At 35.6% G+C, this 17,463-nt stretch overlaps 4 protein-coding genes across 8 annotated transcripts; 1 reads left to right on the forward strand and 3 right to left on the reverse strand.

Moving 5' to 3' along the window:
• Nucleotides 1-837: 837 nt before the first annotated feature.
• Nucleotides 838-4,654, reverse strand: Arglu1 (Arginine and glutamate rich 1). 2 transcript variants are annotated; one of them, XM_068295831.1, is made up of 4 exons: nucleotides 4,238-4,653; nucleotides 3,902-4,174; nucleotides 1,470-1,553; nucleotides 838-1,409 (listed from the first exon to the last, which is right to left on the reverse strand). In XM_068295831.1, the coding sequence occupies exons 1-4, from the start codon at nucleotides 4,544-4,546 to the stop codon at nucleotides 1,242-1,244; spliced, it is 834 nt and encodes a 277-aa protein (XP_068151932.1). In that variant the 5' UTR covers nucleotides 4,547-4,653; the 3' UTR covers nucleotides 838-1,241. The 2 variants fall into 2 exon arrangements, with proteins under 2 accessions (XP_068151932.1, XP_068151931.1); XM_068295830.1 differs by lacking the exons at nucleotides 838-1,409; nucleotides 1,470-1,553 and having other exon boundaries at nucleotides 3,294-4,174; nucleotides 4,238-4,654.
• A 104-nt stretch (nucleotides 4,655-4,758) lies between these two features.
• Datp (purine phosphoribosyltransferase family protein Apf) lies at nucleotides 4,759-5,304 on the reverse strand. The gene is made up of 2 exons (XM_068295832.1): nucleotides 5,105-5,304; nucleotides 4,759-5,037 (listed from the first exon to the last, which is right to left on the reverse strand). Exons 1-2 carry the CDS (start codon nucleotides 5,272-5,274, stop codon nucleotides 4,782-4,784), a joined length of 426 nt encoding a protein of 141 aa, XP_068151933.1. The 5' UTR covers nucleotides 5,275-5,304; the 3' UTR covers nucleotides 4,759-4,781.
• An 84-nt stretch (nucleotides 5,305-5,388) lies between these two features.
• LOC137581539 (uncharacterized) lies at nucleotides 5,389-7,903 on the forward strand. Its single transcript, XM_068295829.1, has 3 exons — nucleotides 5,389-5,865; nucleotides 5,947-7,606; nucleotides 7,668-7,903. Exons 2-3 carry the CDS (start codon nucleotides 6,014-6,016, stop codon nucleotides 7,776-7,778), a joined length of 1,704 nt encoding a protein of 567 aa, XP_068151930.1. The 5' UTR covers nucleotides 5,389-5,865; nucleotides 5,947-6,013; the 3' UTR covers nucleotides 7,779-7,903.
• On the reverse strand, nucleotides 7,841-16,237 carry LOC137581538 (ATP-binding cassette sub-family G member 4). 4 transcript variants are annotated; one of them, XM_068295825.1, is made up of 10 exons: nucleotides 15,729-16,237; nucleotides 11,811-12,199; nucleotides 9,997-10,167; nucleotides 9,795-9,931; nucleotides 9,583-9,728; nucleotides 9,281-9,519; nucleotides 8,807-9,217; nucleotides 8,619-8,719; nucleotides 8,195-8,556; nucleotides 7,841-8,132 (listed from the first exon to the last, which is right to left on the reverse strand). In XM_068295825.1, the coding sequence occupies exons 2-10, from the start codon at nucleotides 12,184-12,186 to the stop codon at nucleotides 7,991-7,993; spliced, it is 2,085 nt and encodes a 694-aa protein (XP_068151926.1). In that variant the 5' UTR covers nucleotides 12,187-12,199; nucleotides 15,729-16,237; the 3' UTR covers nucleotides 7,841-7,990. The 4 variants fall into 4 exon arrangements, with proteins under 4 accessions (XP_068151926.1, XP_068151928.1, XP_068151927.1 ...); XM_068295827.1 differs by having other exon boundaries at nucleotides 16,171-16,187; XM_068295826.1 differs by lacking the exon at nucleotides 15,729-16,237 and adding an exon at nucleotides 14,059-14,245.
• Nucleotides 16,238-17,463: the final 1,226 nt, after the last annotated feature.

The raw sequence follows: 17,463 nt of genomic DNA on the forward strand, positions 1-17,463 counted from the left end.
GAAGTGGAGCGGGAAGTCATTTATCATCTGAAATCTCTTGGGAACTCAAATACAAAGATTGCGAATAAACTTGGATGTTCCCGGCGCAAGGTGTACAATGCTCTCAATCATATCAAGAAGAGAGGAAGCTTTAAGAATGCCGAAAGGAAACCCAGGGCGCGCAAAACCACCAGCAGAGAAGACAACCTTATCAGAAGGATGTCTATTAAAAATCCCTCTATGACCTCCGCTATGATTCAAAGGAAAATTTCTGTTCAGTACGACATCAATGTTTCTGCCCGGACTATAAGACACAGGCGTGCGGAGTTCAAGCAGCAGGAGATTTCCAAAGGAAAAGGACCAAAAAGCCGAGTCTCTAAAGCAAAGCAGAAAGACCGTCGTACAAAATAAAGAATGATATTCCGCTATACATTAAGTTACATTTAAGATAGTTTTTATAACATTTAATCAGTTAAATAAACTATATTATTAAAATCGTTGAATTTGTCTTCCGCTAATAACGTCTTCATAACGAAATCGAAAAGGAAAATCTTTTCCAATAATGTGGAAAGATATGATTTGGGTGTAAATCTAGATTACAATAAATTAGCCCAATTTTTGGATTTTTAAGTAATATTTAGAGTATATACATACGTTAATTAATAAATCATTTCGAAACATCAAATTTCCCAATTTTAGACTGTTTGTGATGTAATTATTGCTGTTTAAAGTTTAAATTTATTTTCTTGAAATATCAAAAACTTGCAAATACATATTCACTTTTTTTTTTGTATGTTTTTTTTTTGTTTTGTTTGGTATTTTGAGTTAATTTTCAGAATTTTAAACAATACGATGCACTACATTTAAATTAATGTATATTCATTAAAACGTCTCACATTGTATTGGTGTATTCGTTTAAAAAAATATTGTAGGTAAATTGCTAGCATATTGTACTATTTAGAGCTGCATAATATGTCCGATTAAGTGGCAATTTTGAAAAAAATTTCAACTATTTTATAATAGTATAAATATATGTATACAATGAAAACGTAGAACCCCGAAAACACTTTGATTGCTTTTGACGACCACGTTAAGCGTTATATGCAAATAAAAATTAAATTAAATTAAGTGAAAAAGAAAAAAAACACAATTGACAACAAGGGAAATGCTTAAATAGTTTCAATTACAATCAAAGTGTTGATGAGGTAAAGAAGCAAAAAGCTATTAACAGGGAAACACAGACGCGCGGCCTCCTATGGGACTCATAATGCACCGGGTTTGAGGGAGAACGATAGCTTTGGCCTGGAATTATTTTTTCCCAATATGACCTTTTGCTCCTCTTTGACACGTTTCTCTTGCTCCTTGCGCATTCGCTGCCTTTCCTCATCCATCAGACGTTGCTCTTCAATAATAGCTAAGCGTTCTTCGGCCTGTTTAGAAAGACATAAATTAATACAAAATGTTTTTATAGATTTTTCAAGATAACTTACCAATTTTCTTTGCGCCTCTTCGATTTTGCGATTATTTTCGGCCAAAATTTCTTCAAGTTCTTCGCGTTTTTGTTTTTCTTCCTCCTATAAAACCCAAATTAAACAACGTATTAATAAATGATGTTCAAAGTTTTGACAGTAGTCTTATAACTAATTGTAGGATATATAGAAACAGTTTATTTTATATTTGTATGTTTTTCATTTTTTTGTAGTTTCTTTTTCTTTTTTTGTATCATTTTTAACATCAGCGACTCGCGGCGACGTTTTGGCATTTGATGGGAAGCTGCAAAGGCAGTTAAGTCTAATTTTATGTTTTACAAATATGTTACATAAATATAAATAGAATTTTGTGGTGAAAGGTACAAAAAAAAAATTATATATATTATATATTAACATTTAGTAGGGTCTAATAAGAATGAAAATATAAACTAAGTGTGTGGTATTTTATTTTAGTTTATTTCGTTCACAATAAAGTAAATTACATATGTAATAAAAGAGAAATAGAGAGCACACAACATAAACAAATGTACTAGATTTTGCTTAAATTTTGTCTTCTTTTTGTTTAATTCAATTTTTTTTTTTTTTTTTGTTTTTTTGTAGTTTTCTACTTACTATTTTAAATAGATCATATTTCCAGTATAAAATGGCTAAATTGTTTTATGTTAATTTCGTTTTCGATTCTTTGGTTTAGTGATTTTTTTTTTTTTGTTTGCAAGAGTTTGCTTTGTGAAATGTGTATGTAAATAGGGCAGGACGGCGCAACTAGTTCAAATCCATCCATACTTAAAGTAAGGAAGATATCTGGCGTATCCGGGCTTATAATACTGCTACTACACTAGGCGGAGCCAAGCAAATTGGCCAAGAACAATTTCTTATTGTTCACATTTGTTGTTGTTTCATGACTTTTATCCATTCCGCTAATGTTGGGTTTTTGTATTGATTGTATCGATGGCTTTGTGGAACTCACCCGTAATGTTATCGTTAGCCGCACTTTTTTGTTATTGTGTAACATTCTGTTTCTTTTTTTGCAATCCCCCCCACGAACAGAAACTAATTCAAGTATTTCTAACTAGAATCTAACACGTTTTCCCCCTCTCTGAGGGTAGATTTTTTTGGCTTAGAAGCGACACTTCATCCAGTGGAGCCGCTTAAACTTCTGTGGTAACGAAATTTGAGTCGAGCACCTTAAGTGGGTGTGAGTTTCGGGTGAGTTTGTAATCTCAGACACGCACAAGCACACGCATACCGGCTCTCACATATATGTACATTATATATATATATACACATCCATACATACAAAACGAACGAGTTTATATAGAAGGTAGCCTCGCTTCGTTTGTTTACAGTCTACAGGAAGCGTAGTAGTTATTGCTCGCAGTAACAACAAGTTATACGAATTCAAAAAAAAATTTAAAAAAATATATGTATGTATATATATGGAACCAATAACAAAAGTAATTATGTCAAATGAAATCAAAAGATGAAGCTAAAAAGGTATGCAAGAATAGTTCTGGTCTTCAAAGTTGCAAAAGACATGCGACATTTTAGGTTTTTTTTTTTGGTTTGCTTGGCAAATGTCGCCATATTTTTTGGCATTTCTCTTTGGTAGGAAAAATAAAAATTACAAAATTATTGGCAAGAAGATAGAAAAGAAGGTGAAATGTGGCAGCCATCTGCCCAGTGGCTCAGTGTTGGTATAGGCGGAGGCGAGGGGAGCGGAAATCGAGCTGAATTGCCCAACCCAAATTGTTGAAGCTAATGCAAATAAAGGTGATTGCAACAATCCATTGGTTAGTAAATAAATATTCATAAATATTGTGCTGATTTGATTAACAATGTTGCTTAGTTTATTAGACTATATTTTTGTAGTTTGCAGAAACCGCAGAAGAATTTTGATAAACAGACTTTTACTTTGTAAAAAAAGTCGTTACAGGACTATGTATATGGAAGACTATACATTAAGAATAAGAAAACCTGAAACCTTAACATTAAAGGTATTTCAGAGTAATCGAATAAAGCACAATGCTAGACGGCTTTGAAAATATTTAGGCTAATCATCTTATAGAAATAATTGCTGATTTCATAATATATGTATATAGTCTTCAGCACAAGGAACAAATGAGGGTGGGTTAGTATAATACAGTGCTGGTAATAGTATTCGGCCGGGGCCATGTTATGTTATGTGAAAACAACAGCTCACTCCCACACGAATCACACTGGGCCACCGTCACCACCGTTGACCATAGCTGCAACAATTTCTGGTAGCATTTTTTTAAGACGACTGTTTGCAACTGCTGTGTATTGTTTTTTGTGTTGGTTGGTTGGTTGGGTTCGGTTCGTTTTGCTGTATTTTGGTGTGAGTTCAGTAGTAGTGGATAGTAGTAGTGATAGTAGCAGCAGTCGTCCAGCGAAATCTGAATACGAGCACCTACCTCGCGACGGCGTTCTTCTTCGCGTATTTGTTCTCGCCGCTTCTCCAGCTCCAGCATCATTTCTCGTTCCATTTCTGCTTTGGCAGTCTCAACGCGCCGATTCACCTCCTGTTCGATTTCGTCGCGTCGTTTCTCGAGCTCCTCCTCGACACGTTTTTTGACAAGCATCTCAATGCGTTTGGCGGCCTCCTCTTCGATTGTTTTTTGTTCTGCTTCTTTTTGTCGGCGTTGGCGTTCCATTTCAGCAAGACGCTCTACTTGCAATTGATTTTGCTGCAAAACGAAAGGAGCCTTAGACTGGAAGTCAAATGCAAGATAACCTAACCGTTGACCTACCTCATCGAGCTTCTTAAAGCGGGTGCGCTTGTGTCTACTACGCTGGGACTCGTGATCAGAGTAGGGGCTATCACTGCTGGAGGAGGAGCGTTTCCGTGACTTTGAAATTGATGGCGAATGCCTATAATCTCGTTCCCGTTCGATGTGCCTTTCACTGCGGTGTCTGTCCCTTTCCCTCTCTCTGTCGCGGTCGCGTCGCCCATGATGGTTTATCTCTGAGGATTTATGGTCCCGATCCCGTTTTTTGTGCTTGCTTTTGTGATGTCGGCGTTTCGCCGTGGGACTAGGACTACGCGAACGTGATACCATTTTTTTTTTTTTTTATTTACTGCGTACACAAGTTTATTGTTTTTTCACGCTCTCCAACAAATCAATTTTGCCAGAAAAAATTTCCTTGAAAACAGTATTGGGTGACGTAAAAAGCGGTTTTGCTCGCCAACACTGTTCGGTGTTTTGTGTTTATTTTTTGCAGGGCTGGATCGTTTCACTAATTGAAAACAAATTACAACACACGAATGGTGTGACTTGCTTGAATGTTTTGATTTTATTGTTTATCTTTAGCTAAAATCAATTCATGGAATTTATCAATCATATCTTGATTATCTTTGAATCCGACGCATTCCTTAGCCGCCTCCTTGGTTAGCCACTTCAAAGCGGTATGTTCTTCGGAGAGAATGGGCTCCTGATGAGGATCCCGCAATTCAGCGAGCCAGTAGATAACAATTTTTGGTTTTCCTTTAACCTGATAGTTTAAAGTGAGCGGTGTATCACGGTATATAATTAGATCCTTTTCGTCATATCTGGAAATACAAGCAGTTTCATTGTATAACTGAACTAATTGCTTTTGTTACTTCATGAAACACTTGCCCGGCTTCTTCCTTGGTCTCACGCAGCGCAGTTGTAAAATCATCTTCTCCTGGGTCCACGTGTCCTTTGGGAGAGCTCCAGTGAAAGTCGCCATACGATGCCTTTAATAATAGGTATTCTATTTGCCCACATAGCCGCCTGAAAAGGACAAAACCTGCCGCCTTCTTCATCTTGCCGGTGTGTTTCACAGGTGATTGAACAGTGTTGGGAAACGTCAAAATTGGATTGGACTAAAAAACAAAATTACAACGTATAAATTTGAAATTGTTGATATTTATTTAAGTAGACACATACTTATGTCTCAGTACAAAGTAACTCCGAAATTAAAATATTTAAATAATCAGAATTCTCATAATGTTGTGTGCTAAGTCATATTTTAAATGCTATTTTCCAGATGTGATCAGTAAATCGCAAAGGATTCTAATATTTCAGGACATGGATGTGAATGCATTTCGTTGGGTTCCTGATACATACTATATATATTGCGAATGTGAAGATGTCTTGGGGGGACAACTTTTATTAAGCCAGCGTTTGCATATAATTCGTGAAAGAGTGGAATCATTTGATGGTGGCCGATTTGAATTGCTATCAAAGCCCGGTATGGTCGATGGAATAGAGGCAGAAAATGAATATGAAGAACATTTGTTCTAGCTATATCTAACGAGATTGATGTCTTCAATTGAGTTACATGCAATCATCTTTAAGTTTAAATAATTGAGGATTTCATTAAAAAGTTCTGTAATAACATTTAAATTCAATAAGTAAGTTTAGTACACAAGAAAGATTAGTGTCATACCAACATATTTTTAACTAAAATTTTATATTCTCCAACACTGAAACAGAAGTTAACACTCTCGGGGCGCACGTTTTTGTTTTTAGTGAATTCATTACATAAATATTACATACAATATGAACGGTTTACTCCGCCGCTTGGCCGCAGTCTCAATTAGTTCCAGCTCCAAGGGATATGCCTCCTTTACACTCCGAGATGTGGTACGGGAAACCTCAGATGAAGCCGGCACTTTGCTCGCCCGTTTTGCAAAGCACATTGCCGTGGAAAGGTACAAGGATGAAAGTCATGTCCTGTCGCCGACCACCATTCGCTATGCTGACTATTTTCCCATAACAGATGATCGTTATTTCCAGCGTTCGGTAGAAAAGACAGCCGCCTCCCAGTTACCAGCTCTGATTATTCATGCTTCGAGTTATAGAGCTAATGCAGCGACTCCCAAATATGCCATGGCATTGAATGCCCTGGATGCTCAGTGTGTGAGTCAGCTGGATAAGATGGATACAACCACTGTCCTGGAAACATTGTATGCGTTTCTTTTCCTGATTCCCAACTGGCTGAAACGAACGGATTTCTATTACAAGGCAGTAAACCGGTTGGCCAGAGAATTTCACCATGAAGACAGCAAAGAGAGATTCGTTCAAGTTTGCTTCTATTTGGGTCTCCAGAAGAAGTCGCAGAACACCAGTGAATTGAGATCTCTGCTGGAATCTCATTTGGAGAAGCATCTACCTAACTTGAGCGAAATGGATTTGGCTGTTATTTGCAATGCCGCGTATAAGACATCAACTTTGGTCACTGGAGAACTTAGAGAGCCCTTCGAATCAGCTCTAATAAGAGGAATTTTAAATATACAACTCGGCAATGGCCAGGATGCTTTACTTGTGTCATATGTTAAGTCTTTGCGCCTACAACGGGCTGGAACTGACGAAGTGTGCCGCCATTTGGCCAATATCTGCATGAGTCCTGCAGAAATCTCGCAGCTTGAACCTCGTGGACTTACCCATATCTTGGCATTTTTTGCCGAGCAGCTATGGGATCAATCTGATTGCCTGAAAGTTATAGTCGATCGACTGAGTCCCCTGAATATGCGTGCCAAGGATTTTGCCACTTTTCTTTGGGCCAGTGCTCAACTAAATATCCAGTTTAGTGCTTCGCAACTTAAGCAATTCGAATTGGTAGCTCTAAGGAAACTGGAAAATCGGGAGTATGACTATTTCCCAGATAATCTTGTGGACACTTGCCTATCCTTAAGTTGTATTGGCCACTATTCCAAACAGCTGATTGACGCTGCTGAAGATTTAAAGGCGTCACAACGACGTCAACGTGCACAACCGAAAGTCGATAGCCGGCTAACAACTCTGCGATCTGCCATAGCTATAGAACAACCATCTTGGTCCGAGCTGCAGAGCCAAGAAATCTTCAAAGAGTTTGCCCGCACCCCCAACTATTTACTAAAGGATCGTTCAGACTTAACCGCATATGCAAGAGAATTAACTTCAGATGCTGAAATCGAAGGTGTCGATTTGGTTTGTCCGATCAGTGGTATTAACTTACCCAGTTTACGTGTTCAAACGGTCTCTAATCCTTCCAATATATATTTCGTTGAGCTACTCACTCCCCAGCAGACTTTAAAGTTCAGCCAACAACCCACATCGCTGATGCGTCTTAAGCGTCGCCTTTTGGAGTCCTTGGGTCAAAAAGTTGTTGTGGTATGTTAATTTATGGAAAACTTGGTTAATTGCAAATATTATTAAATGTTATATATTGCAGCTTCACTCGGATAAAATGGCATCCAATGCCAAAGAACTGCAGAAACTTTTGGAGGCGTCAAGCGGGACAAAAAAAGATGAAACCAATTTGGCTTTAGGGCTCAGTAATTAATGATCATGTGATATGAAATAGATGCTATACCCCCTAATAACATAAGCTTTAATTAACAAAAATTTATGTACATGTACATATTTATTTAAATATAAATCGTTAGAACTAAATGTAAAATTCAACAATTACTCTTTTTTTCTTTTTCTTTGTTTAATGTATAATACAAGGCAAGGATTTTGTTTGAAATGCATTTCGGTTGGATTTTCATCTGCTCATCTGACAGACTTGATTTTGGCTTTGAGCACTATAAAGGATATTAATCTAAATATAACAGTCATTGCGCTGAGGGCAAGTACATCGTTCCAGAACTGATCACCAGACATGGTGATCTCTTCCAGAAACTTCTTTGGATATCTGCAGAGACAAGAGGTAATGATAAATATACTCAATTTGATGTGAAGGTCATGTTTTCTTACCTATAGTGACAATAGGGCGCCTCATCGCAAGGCAAAACTCCGCGATCCAGACCATAAATGGCTGCTATAAAACCCTCTAGGCCATATCGTAAATATGATACATGACTTCCCCATTTTAGATAGCTTGGCAAATCTCTCAACGTTACACCAAAACCGGCAAACATCATCTGTGGAATGGTTAAAACTGGAGCCAAGAATGTGCCATTCGTCACATCGAACCAGGCACCAATCATTAGGCCGAAACTATGGCCCACGAACACAGTAAGCAAACTAATGGCAAAGAACATCCAGAAGCGCACCCATTCCATGGGCTGATAACTCCATAAATATATAATGGCCGTAAACAGGAAGCAACTGATTACCTATACAAATTTAAAACAATAAAATAAGTTCAAAGTGGTGAAAACTCAAGGGATTAACTCACCGATATGGGCAGATCCACTAAAGTCATGGATGTATAATAGGCCTTAAGTGAATACCAGCGATTAAAATGTTCCTTTAGCAAAATTGACATCTCAATTGGGACTAAAATAGTGAAATATACCCATAAATATTCAGCCAGTCAGCCAATCTTTCTACTGCATTTCACAGTCCTGGATGATTCTAACTTACATGTTAGCACCGTCAACATCATGGTTGTCATGGAATGATGCATCAGTATGGCAAATAGTAGATTATAATTATCTAATACACGTGATCCTTCAGCTCCTGTATGATCATAGATGGCACCAAAGAGTATGGCCACAGCAATATTGACGCCAATGCGCAAATGTGTCATGGTGGTATCTCGTTTTGCCTTGATGTAGCCACGTCGCAGGAGCACCGAACATTGATTCGTATAGCTGGTATTCTCCAGTGAACGAGTTTTAGTACGTCTTGGAATGGGATTCTTGCGCATTAGAGTTTCAGCCCGCATCACAGCGCTGGGATTATTGAACCAGGTGAGACAACTACCATTCTCTGTGGCACTTTTTAGTGTATCTATCTTGTCGTAGCCATACTCGCCACAGGCCAACTCGATGACTGTTAAAGTAGATAGTCACATCATAATTAGATAGTTTCATCATACAATTTTCATTGACTTACTGTAATCAGCGGGATTGTGGTACATGGGGCAGGGTAAGTCTACTGCCTGCAGGAATGGCACCAATTTTTCAGTGCCTCCCTGATAGACACAATTGCCGGCGGATAGAACATACACCTGATCAAAGATCTGGAATAATTTGGCCGTAGGTTGATGTATGGTGCAAATAATTGTGCGACCCTGGGATGTTAATTTCTTCAGCAGTTCCAGAACTTTGGTGCAGGAACTACTGTCCAAGCCGCTGTAATTTGACAATAAATTTCATTAGTGTTCCATAAAAAAGGGAAATCTTTGAATAACTTACGTTGTGGGCTCGTCCAAGAACATAACTGTTGGATTATTGATTAATTCCATGGCAATGGATAGCCTCTTTTTCTGGCCACCAGACAGACGCATTGTCAAAGTCTGATCGTGATCGTAAAGACCCAAAAGTAGCAAAATATCTTCAATCTGGAAAAACGCCAATAATTGTCAATGAATTTTCAAACATTTTCCAAAAAGTTTAAAGTTACTTACACGACTCTCTTTCTCCTCGTAGCTAACATTCTCGCCCAATTTCAGATCAGCGGCTATATGCATATTCTCATTGACGGTTAACAAAGGCTGCAAACGATCATCCTGTGTAATATAGCAGGACATGCGCCGGAATGAAGCTAAAAAGTAACAAGTAATTAAAGTAAATAAACACAGTTGTACTTGTTTTTCATCGTTTACTTACGCAAGTCACGCCGCCTTCCATTCAATAGGATAGATCCATCTACACCAGTTGTCTTGAAACCTGATAAGGCATCCAATAATGTCGATTTACCAGCTCCTGATGGACCCATAATGGCAATCAATTGGCTACCCGGAAATTTTCCATTGACATTGTGTAAAATCTCTTTGGAACCTGCAAAATACAAGTTTAATGAAACGATAAAAAATGTATTTAACAACCATTCAAGACGTTTATGACAAGCGCATTTAATTACCCCACACTTAATCATTATATTTGTCGAATATATACATAGAGATTCATCTTAGTTTAAATAAAGTTCATGGGGACAGCTTTTGACCGGTTAATGCATAACGTTGAACATATTAAACAAGGGGGAACAACTATTTTCTAGTGTTTCTGATCTCGATTAAAAGTTGACCGTGTCGACATTATGCATATTAAAAGCAGAGACAATAGACAAATCTAAACAATTAAGGTTGTGGGTTAATAATGAAATAATGTTTATATTTAATAAAACAAACATGTACTTTTGCCATGACCATTGTTAAATGAAAGGATTTTAGAATTGAAAGCTATCATGGGACTAGCAGTGAAGGATACACCCTATAACCATAAGAGGATTTTTAGTTTTTAAAATTTAGTTTTCCTATCCCAAATATATACTATTTTCAACTTTTGTGATTATTTAGCTTATTATGATTATGTTGTTCGAATTTTCGGCATATCGGGCGTATACTTTATTTGAGGCTACGTGATGGCAGACAAAATGGAGTGTCTTATGTTTCAAAGCTTTGGAAACCAAGCAACTATTGGCTTAGAGGTTTTCTAATGCCAAATCTATTAAAATAGTCAAACTTAATGATAACTCTTATAATCTTACACCAATTAGTCTGTTATAGTCATGGAATATTATATGATATGCACCAAGTGTATCATTTATTATGTAACATTAATAAACCAATTGTTATATCGTTTATTAATTATCACCACAAGGCAAAGAATCTAACTGTAATCAAATTACAGTTACCAGGGGCACATTTATGTATGTACTATATCGATAGGAACATGTTATATGCCTTTAAATGAACTTTGAAATGTGTATTTTATATGTACCATTTATTTAACTCAACTTCAACGTTAGTCGAATACCAAATACCCTTGACATTTAGGCAAAATGTTTAACATTGTTTAATGGTAAGGATTTCTTAACTATTTAAAAATATTCGAAAAGTATATTATACGTATATAATACTCATATGAATACTGCAAACTACCTTAGATGCTATTTGTATAGTTCCTTGTTTTACGTTTAAAAGTTTTGCTTAAATCATATCTAAGAAATTGTTTATACCCTTTAATAGTTATAAACATAATAAAATGAGTAATTGATTAATTCCCTTTGTCTTTCCCCAACTGCCAACGGCAGCAGCGGTGGCAGGGGCAGGGGCAAGGCTATGCTTATCTTATCAATGGTTAAAGACTACCAAAGCAAGCACTTACGGTTGGTATGTTGTTTAGTTTCAACCTTGAAAGAGTTTTGGCAGAAGTTTGAAAACATTGGATATACCATCATCCACTATATATCAGGCCTACCTAGAGAGTTGCTGGCGATTTTTCCCTTTTAAAAGTAGCCGATACCAATAAATACTCATAAAAATGTGTTTTAAAAGTCACATTTGGCTGGCAAATTTTGTTACCGTTTCGTGTTTTTTTTTTTTTTGTTTTTTCTGCCAATCTTATCACAATATACTCATTTATTATACCGAAAATGTTCATGTTCAATCATAAATGCCTTCAGCCATCCGGCGACTTACCTCGATTGAAACCCAAATTCACTGTCAGCGACAATTCTTTGAATTCAATATCCACTGGATCTCTGGCTGGTAAATTTGATAGGGCATCTGTGTCGAAGTGGACTTCCTCTTCGGCTACAGGTTCCAAAGGCGTCTTAGTTACCACGGCACCCGAGGAGACCTGAGCGGACGTAGGCGTGGTCGAGGCTGTGGCATTGCCTGTAGAATTTGTTGTCGTCGTTGTTGTACGCCAACTGCTGGCACTTGTCATGGGCACTGTCGTCGTATTATAGACACGTCCGCCATTTGATCCGCCATTTTCAGTAATTTCTATGCCCAGACCAAGGCCAGCAACGTTTCCGCCGCCATTGAAGAACTGCTCCCTGGCGTTTAGCATTCTTTTGGATTAACTGCAAGTTAATAAAAAGAAATATTTGTATTGAAAACGTAACAGATTTGATTCAGTATTTGTTGTTGAAGGAAAATTTATGTAAAAGGATTTTAAGGATTAATTGATTAATTGAGAAAAATTAGTTAATAATGTATGCAATATGTGGTCTTATAATTTTTTTTTTTTGGAAAATTATCAACACTTTGAAAATCCTCTGCATGAATAGCATACTTAAGGGGCAATTTAAGATATTTAACATTGCTAGATAGCCGCAGGCCCAATTTTAATTTTCTTTCTCATTTCAATTGATTCAAAACACAAATACATATTAAAGTAATATTAACTAATATTTATAATTAACAATTTTTAACATTATTCAATAAGGTAAACTAAAAGTTTTTTGATTGCCTCGGATACCAATCAATGTTCAAAGTCCAATTTGAAAACATTTCATTCAAAACTCTTTTGCCTAACAACCTATCCACCTCCAGTTTTGTTTATTTGTCACGAATATGGCTAATTCTATTTAGCCAGTCCATCGCTTGATTGATTTCTGTTTTTTTTTTTAGAATTATGCAACTGTCGTCATGCTCGATGCGTGTCCCAATTTGTATTACTCTATCTTTATTTTGGTATTTATTTTCATGTGAAAAGTCGATGTTGGTGGAAAACGGGTTTACTTTAAGCCGACAATTGCACTTTGAACGTACAAACAAACTACTTTAATATTAAAAATGTTAAGTCGTCATAGTTAACCTTTGATTTGCTTAATTAGCTCAAGCTTAACACAACAAATAACTTAGGCTACACTAGTCATAGATAATAGAACCAGATTTTAAAGTGCAATTGCAAAATACCTTGGAAAAAATGCAAAAAAGGGTATCAGGTGGGCAAATAAAAGTAATTATTTATAATTGTCTATAATACTTATTTTACAAAATCAATGAATGATTGGTCCATAAACTCAAAGTTCAATTTATAGAACCTTCGAAGCATTTGTTAAGGGAACTAACATTAAGATTATATTGAAAGTAACCCTGTTTAATACAAAGTTTTTAATGCCTTGTGTTAACTCTAGTCTTGTTTAATCTAAGCCTGTTTAACCTAGCTACTGTTCCCATTCTTAATCTTTGGTAATCCATTCAATCACACAATAAAACACTGTTTCATATGCATAATCTCTCTCTTAGTAAATACATATAAACAGCTACTCAACTTACTCCACATTTTTGGATTAAAATAATGGAAAAGACATTCCATGTTAATTCCATATACATATGATCCATATATGAAAAGATCAAGGTACAATGGAAAATAATATAAGCACAATTGAATGTAATTGTAGAAAAAAATCATTCTGCGCATCTGCCAAGTTACTAAATAAGTATGTACATATGTATGTGTGTATGTATAATTATTTTATTTAATCAAAACAAAAGCATTGTTCCAATATAAATATGTAAAAACCATTATTAACAATAAAATGCAATCACAAGTGGCGAATGACGACGAAGTTGTCATCATCTCAACCCCCCATGAGATAACATATGCAATGATGATCAGAATTGAAAAGTGGATTATGAACTCGGGGAAGATTGATCTGGTTTGTTAAGAATAATCGTTAACTTTATATACCTCGCCAGTTAATTAAATTAATCACATCTCTAAGTGCAGGCAATGTCAATGCACTGGACTAGGTAAGGGCTGCGGCTTGGGCTAGACCTACGCTACCTAAATATGACGTTGATAGCTCTTAATCAGCATTATTTCAATATTGATTAATATGAGTAGTAGAATACGAATGCAAGTGCTCAATACCTATGGACTATATACCTTCGTATATATTATATATATTTGTTTTTGTTTATATATACATACACATATAAAAGTATTTCTCTCTGGCATTGTCACGTTTCGTTTGGCTAGTATTTAATTGTTTTGTGTCTTGTGGGTTTACATTTCGTATTTGCATGTGATTCGAGTATGTTTTAATAACCTTGACTATGGATCTCTCCCTTTTAAGACCTTTGTCTTCTTTTAGTTACTTTTCTTCATTCTCTCTCTCTCCGTCTTAAAGTGTAGTATGTATGCTGAAAATATTATTATAAATCAGACAAACCATGTTTCTATCTAGGTACATACATACATATATGTGTATACATTTTATATGTACATCCATCGAAACCGGTTTAATGATCTCTTGCTGCAGCTGTGAAGAAGAGCAGCATCGGAGGAGACTCACCAGCCAAGCAACCAACCAACAAACAAGCAGCAGCTGTTCATGGAGGGCAGAGGGAGGGAAAATGATTATTTTTCAAAATACTTTACAAAAACAAAGTAAAAACATAGCCAAACAGTTGTTTTGTTTGTGCAAGTAATATTATGTGTAAGCTAACGATTCAATTTTAAATTGTGACAATTTCACACAAATTTCAATATGCAAACACATCAAATCCAAAGAAGCAAATTCATTGGATATATGACACGGTGACTCAGAATTCAAAATACATAAGTTCAGAAATCAAAAACTAAAGTTAAACTTCTTAATGACGATCTTATTGTGATTTATAAAGGAAACAAAAAGTTACACTTGTTTTTGCCATCAAAACCTTTTTTAAAGTTTAACTCCAGAAACTTCAGAATTACTATTTTTCCCCCAATTTTTTAGTATTATTATTATTAGAGAAAAGATAAGAATTTATCTTTTTGAAGGATTGATGTTTCATAACAACGCGCCATATTTATAAGCCTGGACAATTTGATGGATATATCTTAATTTATTATTCTTTCTATATCCAAAAGCTTAAATAATTCGGCAGATATTTATATTAACATAAAAATTCCAATAAAATTTTGTATCTTTTATTTTGGTTCCTTTTAATTTGATCAAACAAATAGTTTATTCATTTTAAAGCTAAAGATTATATAAAAATCTTTTAATAATTGGGTTAATAACTTTGGCTAACACGTATGATTGAATATAACTTTATTAAAAAGAAACTTTTTTTTGTTTAAATTTAAGCACAAGGATTTCAGTTTTTGGCCAATAAATACTTTGATAAATCAATCTCGATGAAACTAAATTGTTAAAAAGGCGAAAACTTTTTTTATTTATAATTATTTTGTATTCTGAGGATCAGGAGAAAATTTTGTCCATCATTTTTCCTCCACTGATAAGATACAACTTGGGATACTTTAAGCACACATAATTTTTCGTCAAAATTAATCATTATAGAGAATGACAATTATTTTTTAGTGATAATATATTGATGATTGGACTATTTAACAATAATTGTTTAAACTTTCAGTTATCAATTTCATTTAAAAAAACTTTGCTATTTTGTGGAACAGTCCATTTAAATTTCTTGTTTTTATTTGGTCAGCACTTTGTTTTTATTTTAATATTATTTAATGTTTTGGTATACACACTGCTTCATTTGCTTAATTACTTAATTAAAATCAAATTCACGTTTCAAAATATTTGTTTCTTGCACACTTTGCACAAATTTGAGAAGTAGGAGAGAGTGAGAACGGTTTTGTAGCCTTACCCGTTCGAACAATCCAAAATGGAAAGAATTATAAAATGTTTATCCCGATGGAATAGAATAAAAGTATCTAAACTACTTCTTCGACCCGAAGGAGAGGAAAGAGACCCCAAACGTCTTGGTCGATGTGAAAAACGCGACTGGCAAACGACCAAAAAAAAAGTATTAATCCCAGCTAGCGGACAGCAGCGCTTCCCTTAGAATTCCCAGCTGACTGGTAAGAAAGAAAACCGAACCGACTGATCGCCGAACATCGGTGTCAGCTGGTAAAGTTAGTCAGTGCTTGTGTGTGTGTGTGTGTGTGTGTGAAAGAGTGTGCGGGTGTGTGTATCTTTGTGTGAGAAATGCAAGCTTTATCAGCTATCAAGACGCAAGCTGCCCGAAGTCCGTTCGTTTGAGGTTCGTTTTGGGAGAACCGCTGCTACTGCGCCGTTGATCAACTCACTGGCTGGCTAGCTGGCTGGCTTGCTAGCTGGTTGATTGTTTTTGTTTTTGTTATTATTATTAACACATTTTGCCATCGCATTGGTTATTAATGTTTTTAACGTTGTTACTGACGAGTATATATTAGTTTTCCTTCACTGATAAGGCTCTCTTACCTGCGTGATGGCAATTCGCGATCGCTTGAGCTTGACAACCGAATGCCTTTGGGGTCACAAGTCCATCATATCGAATTTCTCACTCTCTCTCCCCCCCTCTCTCTCTCACTCACTCGCTGTTTCATTTCTTTATACTCAATATACGTAATACGTAATAAATTGTATATTGCCGTTGTTTCAATTACCATTGTTGTTGTTGGATTTTATTGTGTATGAGCCCAATGTTGAAACAAAAACAATGGCAAGCTTCTATATACATACATATGTATATACTTACATATACTTCTACCTGCGGCATTATCTTGCAAGTTTACAATGTTCCGTATGTTTGTATGAAGGTTTTTAGCGTGAAAGTTCTTTGTGCTTTTTTCATGAATCAATCTTATACATACTTCTTAGGCTTGTTTTGTTGTTGTCGATTCGCTAATCAATGAAATATGTAATCGTCGAAAATTTTCATGTACATAAACTTTAACTGATATTTAGCCAAAATGTGGTTGAAATCCTTTTTTAAAATAGGTAAACCAGTTTGGAATTAGAAAGTTTAGCTTCCAATAGGTAAAAAATTGAATAAGCGAAGAAAATGTCATTTCCTCCAAAATCTTCTCAGTATTCAGTTTTCCGCTTAATCTGGCAAACCGACTTGACTCCTGTATCCTGTTTCGATTTACGACATATATTTTTATATTTCCAAATGTAAACCTTCAAAATACTTTGCCTTGTAAGGGAACGAAATGTTTATATCTCATTTAAAAGTCAAGTTTATGTATAAAATTGCATCTCAAATTATCTTTTATTTTGAATTTCGGGTATTCCCACACAATTGTTTGAGTCGGACTTACACATTTTCCTGTATTTTTACCTGACCTACATACACATGTCAAAGTCATTGAATAGATCACTGGAACACTGAAACTTGTTTTATAATTGCTATGATAATTATTAAGTACGTTTATGAAGTTCATCTTGCTCATAATTTCTAAAAAATAGAATAATAATAGAAGCAACTTGGGCAAACTGACTCAATGAATGAATCTTTGGATTATTTTGTTAAAACACCATCTTAAAATATTCTTTCATCCGATTATATGCATTTGATCAAACATTTTGGTAAAGTACTGAAACATAGCCAACTTCCC

The sequence above is a fragment of the Drosophila tropicalis genome, unplaced genomic scaffold, assembly GCF_018151085.1.
Source record: "Drosophila tropicalis isolate 14030-0801.00 unplaced genomic scaffold, ASM1815108v1 contig_845, whole genome shotgun sequence".
Classification (NCBI taxonomy): domain Eukaryota; kingdom Metazoa; phylum Arthropoda; class Insecta; order Diptera; family Drosophilidae; genus Drosophila; species Drosophila tropicalis.

Coding starts and splice junctions, on each gene's coding strand:
- LOC137581538 (XM_068295825.1), bottom strand. CDS start 12,186: ATGCTAAACGCCAGGGAGCAGTTCTTCAATGGCGGCGGAAACGTTGCT. Junction 10,168..11,810: donor GAATTTGGGTTTCAATCGAG/GTAAGTCGCCGG, acceptor TGTATTTTGCAG/GTTCCAAAGAGATTTTACAC. Junction 9,520..9,582: donor TTCTTGGACGAGCCCACAAC/GTAAGTTATTCA, acceptor GTCAAATTACAG/CGGCTTGGACAGTAGTTCCT.
- LOC137581539 (XM_068295829.1), top strand. CDS start 6,014: ATGAACGGTTTACTCCGCCGCTTGGCCGCAGTCTCAATTAGTTCCAGC. Junction 7,607..7,667: donor TGGGTCAAAAAGTTGTTGTG/GTATGTTAATTT, acceptor TATATATTGCAG/CTTCACTCGGATAAAATGGC.
- Arglu1 (XM_068295830.1), bottom strand. CDS start 4,546: ATGGTATCACGTTCGCGTAGTCCTAGTCCCACGGCGAAACGCCGACAT. Junction 4,175..4,237: donor GCTTTAAGAAGCTCGATGAG/GTAGGTCAACGG, acceptor TTCGTTTTGCAG/CAAAATCAATTGCAAGTAGA.
- Datp (XM_068295832.1), bottom strand. CDS start 5,274: ATGAAGAAGGCGGCAGGTTTTGTCCTTTTCAGGCGGCTATGTGGGCAA. Junction 5,038..5,104: donor GAGACCAAGGAAGAAGCCGG/GCAAGTGTTTCA, acceptor TTGTATTTCCAG/ATATGACGAAAAGGATCTAA.